Source organism: Nansenia antarctica (genome assembly GCF_963989245.1).
Source record: "Nansenia antarctica genome assembly, chromosome: 14".
Taxonomy (NCBI): Eukaryota; Metazoa; Chordata; class Actinopteri; order Argentiniformes; family Microstomatidae; genus Nansenia; species Nansenia antarctica.
In genome coordinates, this window is record NC_137684.1 from 15,042,013 (window position 1) to 15,048,544 (window position 6,532).

The 6,532-nt window shown below is 47.3% G+C and overlaps 1 protein-coding gene across 1 annotated transcript in view; it reads right to left on the bottom strand.

Moving 5' to 3' along the window:
* Positions 1–399: 399 nt before the first annotated feature.
* cpt1b (carnitine palmitoyltransferase 1B (muscle)) overlaps positions 400–6,532 on the bottom strand; it is a 14,360-nt gene continuing 8,227 nt past the window's right edge. The window contains exons 13-18 of the mRNA XM_080545027.1: positions 6,193–6,309; positions 4,734–4,898; positions 4,421–4,555; positions 3,055–3,321; positions 2,388–2,480; positions 400–1,075 (exon numbers count right to left, since the gene is read on the bottom strand). Coding sequence (XP_080401153.1) covers positions 980–1,075; positions 2,388–2,480; positions 3,055–3,321; positions 4,421–4,555; positions 4,734–4,898; positions 6,193–6,309 — 873 coding nt within the window. The 3' untranslated portion in view covers positions 400–979. The remainder of the gene's footprint in view (positions 1,076–2,387; positions 2,481–3,054; positions 3,322–4,420; positions 4,556–4,733; positions 4,899–6,192; positions 6,310–6,532) is intronic.

Below are 6,532 nucleotides of genomic sequence, written 5' to 3' on the forward strand. Positions count from 1 at the left end.
TACATACATGGTGGTGTGTCTGGTTACCATGGTTACATACATGGTGGTGTGTCGGTTACCATGGTTACATACATGGTGGTGTGTCTGGTTACCATGGTTACTTACATGGTGGTGTGGCACTTCTTCTCAAGCAGAAATAAAAGTGGATCGTCTCTTAGTGAGATAGTTTGTCTGTTCTTCTGTCTGGTGTGTTTATGTTGTTATCAGAAATCATCCACCCTCAGTGTTTGTCAACCCAGTGATTTATGTATCCTCAATGATATACAAATCTGATTTAATAGTGTGTCATTAACAGATTGGAATTGCTATTGCGAAGGCAGGTTTGATAAACTGTAAACTAAAGGGTTTTAGGAAACGGTTTTGAAGGTTCTATAGATTACATTGAACATGTTTGTCAACACCCAGTTGATTATAATATTCTGTTATCCTGTTAGTACAAACATACACAAGAATGTAACAAGTTAAAAGTTTCAGATAAGCAATTATATATTACAATACTATACAAAGGCTAAATGAGGTTATTTACAAGTATACATTATTACAATCAGAAACAACCTTGTAGTCTCTAAACTAAGCAGCTGCTTGTCGTTATTAGACTGTAATTACACTTTGTTCTGTTGAACTATTGTCTTAAGTCAGTTGTTGCATCATAACATTAAATTACATTCAATAATATGCAGTTACACTTCACTGCCATTTCATCAGTTTTAAAAATAAATAGTTAAATAGTGATTGTGATAGATGTCCTCCTGTTTAAGAATCTATATTAACGCAGTGGCTCCTAAACCTTTTGGTGACATACGTGATAAACAATCTTTGCTCTGCTACTCAGTTGTTACACCTTCAGAAGATCATGCAGCAGAGATATATATATATATATACTGTATATATAGATATAGATATAGATATGCCTGAGACGCACTGAGGCTGTTTAGAGAGAGTTCCCTGCACGGCAGGTTGTCTGTCTAACAGATTTTCCTCAGATATCCTTCTTTTCCTTTTTGTCCTTTTGGTTGAAAAGCGCTTGGATGTCCAGCATGGACTGGCGGATGTTCTGTCCAAAGCGGAACGAGTCCTGAGGAGAGAAAGAGAGAGAGAGAGAGAGAGGTATGAGTCCTGAGGAGAGAGAGAGAGAGAGGTATGAGTCCTGAGGAGAGAGAGAGAGAGAGAGGTATGAGTCCTGAGGAGAGAGAGAGAGAGAGAGGTATGAGTCCTGAGGAGAGAGAGAGAGAGAGAGAGAGGTATGAGTCCTGAGGAGAGAGAGAGAGAGAGAGAGAGAGGTATGAGTCCTGAGGAGAGAGAGAGAGGTATGAGTCCTGAGGAGAGAGAGAGAGAGGTATGAGTCCTGAGGAGAGAGAGAGAGAGAGAGAGGTATGAGTCCTGAGGAGAGAGAGAGAGAGAGAGAGAGGTATGAGTCCTGAGGAGAGAGAGAGAGAGAGAGAGAGGTATGAGTCCTGAGGAGAGAGAGAGAGAGAGAGAGAGGCATGAGTCCTGAGGAGAGAGAGAGAGAGAGAGAGTTATGAGTCCTGAGGAGAGAGAGAGAGAGATAGAGAGTTATGAGTCCTGAGGAGAGAGAGAGAGAGAGAGGTACGAGTCCTGAGGAGAGAGAGAGAGAGAGAGAGAGGTAAGAGTCCTGAGGAGAGAGAGAGAGAGGTAAGAGTCCTGAGGAGAGAGAGAGAGAGAGGTATGAGTCCTGAGGGGAGAGAGAGAGAGAGGTATGAGTCCTGAGGAGAGAGAGAGAGAGAGAGAGGTATGAGTCCTGAGGAGAGAGAGAGAGAGAGCGGTAAGAGTCCTTAGGAGAGAGAGAGAGAGAGAGCAGAGATGGAACAAGAGGACACGGGGACAGAGAAGATGTAAAAGAAAAGAGAGAAAGAGGGGGAGGATGGGAGGATGGGACATCACATAAGAAATGAAGTGAAAAACTCAAAAGAATCCATAGTGGAAGCTGATGAAGATCCACCTGTTTTGGAATAAAGGTGGTGTGTGAGCGACGGAGGATTAGGGTTAGTGTTAGTAGAATAAAGGTGGTGTGTGAGCGATGTAGGATTAGGGTTAGTGTTAGTAGAATAAAGGTGGTGTGTGAGCGACGTAGGATTAGGGTTAGTGTTAGTAGAATAAAGGTGGTGTGTGAGCGATGGAGGATTAGGGTTAGTGTTAGTAGAATAAAGGTGGAGTGTGAGCGACGTAGGATTAGGGTTAGTGAATAAAGGTGGTGTGTGAGCGATGTAGGATTAGGGTTAGTGTTAGTAGAATAAAGGTGGTGTGTGAGCGATGGAGGATTAGGGTTAGTGTTAGTAGAATAAAGGTGGTGTGTGAGCGATGTAGGATTAGGGTTAGTGTTAGTAGGGTCTGGGGTTGTTTTGATTTGTTTAAGGGTTGCTCCTCACCGTCTCGGGGCTGGAGTATTTGCTGGAGATGTGGAATGTGATCAGGTTCTCTCCCACGATGATGTAAGAGACGCCATAGCCATCATCAGCCACCTGGGGGCGCAGGAGAGCACCATTACTATGAACTACCCTGTCTACTAGGAGCACTGTAGTACTGTGTGTGTCTGTGTGTGTGTGTGTGTGTGTGTGTGTGTGTGTGTGTGTGTGTGTGCGTGCGTGTGTGCGCGTGTGTGTGCGCGTGTGTGTATGTGTGTGTCTGTGTCTGTGTGTGTGTGTCTGTCTGTCTGTGTGTGTGTGTGTGTGTGTGCGCATGTGTGTGTGCACGTGTGTGTGTGTCTGTGTGTGTGTGTGTCTGTGTGTGTGTGTGTGTGTGTGTGTGTCTGTCTGTCTGTCTGTGTGTCTGTCTGTGTCTGTCTGTGTGTCTGTCTGTGTCTGTGTCTGTCTGTGTGTGTCTGTGTCTGTGTCTGTGTCTGTCTGTGTGTGTGTGTGTGTGTGTGTGTGTGTGTGTGTGTGTCTCTGTGTGTCTGTCTGTCTGTCTGTGTGTGTGTCTGTGTGTGTGTGTGTGTGTGTGTGTGTGTGTGTGTGTGTGTGTGTCTGTGTGTCTGTGTGTCTGTGTGTCTGTCTGTCTGTGTGTGTGTGTGGTGTGTGTGTGTGTGTGTGAACTCACTGGGCCGAACCCCCCTCCAGCACCAACGTATTGGGGGAACTTGTTGATGTCGACCAGGTTGAGCTGCTGCTGGGGTGTCTGGCTGGTGGACAGCCTCCAGGGCTCCGACAGGACCTGCGTCAGGAACGGGGCGTCGACGCCCAGGTACTTAGACATGACGTACAGACAGAACAGGTGGCGGTCGATCCCAGAGCCCGTCATGGCCAGGCGGTACATGTTCTGGTGCTTCTCCGCTGCCTTCAGGAACAGGTCCAGTCTGTCAGCGCTCTGCTCACAAAGACAACCACAACCCCCTCACAACCACAATCACAACACTCCTTCAAAACACATCTGTTCTCTAAGGCCTTTGGCCCCTAGCCTTTGTTTCAGTTTTTGCTTTGTTTGTTTTCTGTTTTGTCTGTCTGATCATTCCCCTGTAAAGCGTCCTTGGGTTTTTTGAAAGGCGCTATATAAATTACAGTTATTATCATCACAACCACAACCACAACCACAACCACAACCGCCCCGACCCCGTCACAACCACAACCACAACAACAACCCCCCCGTCACAACCACAACCACAACCACAACCCCCCCGACCCCGTTACAACCACAACCACAACCACAACAACAACAACAACCGCCCCGACCCCGTCACAACCACAACCACAACCCCCCCGACCCCGTTACAACCACAACCACAACCCCCCCGACCCCAACCCCGTCACAACCACAACCACAACCCCCCCGACCCCGTTACAACCACAACCACAACCCCCCCGACCCCGACCCCGTCACAACCACAACCACAACCCCCCGACCCCATCACAACCACAATCACAACCACAACCCCCCCTGACCCCATCACAACCTGCCTCCAACCAAGTCAATCACATTTCAAGTTTAATTTCCATTTCCATTGTTGGAGTTTAGCAGACGCCTTTATCCAAAGCTACTTACAACAAATACATTCATCTAAGTGAGTGAATCATCTATCTGGGTTAGGGTACAAGTCAACAAGGAGAAGCTCCCTGATAGGTTAAAAGGGAAGAACACATTCTGAGAAACTCCAGCTCTGGTCAGAGTACAACAACACACAAGCACACACACACACACACACACAGGCACACACACACAAGCACACACACACACACACAAGCACACACACACAAACACACAGGCTGGTAGAGGGTTGTGGTCACCCAGTTCCCAGGTCAGAGTGGTCTTGTCTGCTGGCTGGTCACTGGTAGTGTGGATCAAAACAAGGTGTGTGTGGTCTGTGTGTGTGTGTGTGTGTGTGTGTGTGTGTGTGGTGTGTGTGTGTGGTGTGTGTGTGTGTGGTGTGTGTGTGTGTGTGTGTGTGTGTGTGTGTGTGTGTGTGTCTCACGGTGGTGCTCTGGTCCTCCATGGCTCTGACGAAGGCGGTCGCCTCCGAGGTGCAGGAACGCACCGTCTCCGTCCGGCCCTCCCGGAACATGCGAGTCATCGACGCCTCGTACGTCAGACAGAACTCTCCCTTATCCTGTAGACAGACAGACAGACAGACACACACACACACACCCCGTCAGAGCCTCACCAAGAACACCTTGACTTGAGGCTGGATGCTTTAACTTCACGATTCATGTTTACAAAATGAACTTCAGTATACTGGATTATACTCCTAATCCCATAACTGTGAGGCCGACCCGCGGCAGTCTCACCCTGAACTGAGCCAGCTGCAGCGCTATCTGGATGAAGGCATCAGGACTGGTCCGGCACTTCTTGATCAGGCCTTTGCCAAACTCATCAAACAGACAGCCATGGAAGTCAACATCGTCTGCTATCTGCTTAGCAATCGTGTAGGAGCCCTCGATGATCTCCTGGCACTGTGTGGGAGGAGAGAGCAGAGAGAGAGAGAGAGCAGAGAGAGAGGGGTCAGAGAGAGAGGTCAGAGAGAGAGAGGTCAGAAAGAGAGAGGTCAGAGAGAGAGAGGTCAGAAAGAGAGAGGTCAGAGAGAGAGAGGTCAGAGAGAGATGAGAGCAGAGAGAGAGAGAGAGCAGAGAGAGAGAGCAGAGAGAGAGAGCAGAGAGAGAGGTCAGAGAGAGAGAGAGAGCAGAGAGAGAGGTCAGAGAGAGAGAGAGAGCAGAGAGAGAGGTCAGAGAGAGAGAGGTCAAAGAGAGAGAGGTCAGAGAGAGAGAGAGCAGAGACAGGCCAGACAAATGAGAGACTACAGAGGGTGACCATTCATGGGCTGAGAAAGGATCTTGTAGAATAAAGTGTTCAGCACTTCATGGTAAAGACCAGGGGCCTCATTTATAAAAAAGTACTTGAACGTAATTTTTTACTTGCACGTAAGCGCATTTTTCTAAATGGACGTGAGCATTATTTATAAAACGGGCTGCGCTTGTTTAAAATTGCGTACGTACTTCCGTCTATAAATACCAAAAATACCTGAAATTGAACGCAGGTGAATGAGCTTTGTATTTACACCCTGCGATAGCGGCTCAATTATAGCGGCTCAATTAAGCCAAGTGCTATAGGGTAGGCGTTCGTCTGGAAGCGGGAGAGGGCAGAGAAGGGTGGCTTCTCTGTAAGTCGTAATGTAATGTTTGATCATGACAACTAACCAGGCACATGCTTATACTGTAATAATATAATGGTTTTATTCTTATCAGGTGACATTGAAAACATGGCTGCTCACTCCCTTTGCGAACCCCCAGACACCGGAGGAAAGTCCAGTATAATTTAGCGCATGGCCGGGCAAGGTCCGTTGTGGAGCGCACTATAGGCATGTTGAAGGGGAGATGGCGTTGCCTTGACAGCTCCGGAGGAATATAAAGGAAGACTGAAATACAATCATAAACATCAGTTCCCTTTAAATCTTGAATTAAACTAATTTTCTCGGCTGATAACAACATCGTTCATTTTATTACGAGCCACTTTCACTTGATGAATGAATTACAGTAGGCAGTGCGGCTCACATGCCTGTAATAACTCTGCATAACCAGTAGGTAATGTGCGTACGTCAAGTCAATACCTGACGTAGAGCTACGATCGTTTCCACGGTCAAATTGACTCACGTTGAAATTGTATAAATCACTACTTTGACATGGTTTTCTACGTACGACACGGGTAAGACCAAATTTGATCCAGAGTACTTTCTATAAATGAGGATCTTACCGCCAGCGGGATGTCCCACTGCAGTCTGGTGGGGGGGGGCAGGCCCTTGTAGACGTCCCCCTTGCAGTGTCCCTCCTCTGTGTAGCCCAGATGGAAGCAGTCCGTTGCTAAGACGTACTACAAGAAAAAAAGCACGGCATCTGTTATCCTTTCTCAAAACCGGGAACTGTCCACACACATATACGTATATATATATATATATATGTTACGGTACATGTGGGAATACGGTACATGTGGGAAAGCTAGGGTTAGGGTTAGGTGCTAGGGTTAAGGTTAGGGTTAAGGTTAGGGTTAGGGTTAAGGTTAGGGTTAGGGTTAGACATGCCAGCATGTACCAAGT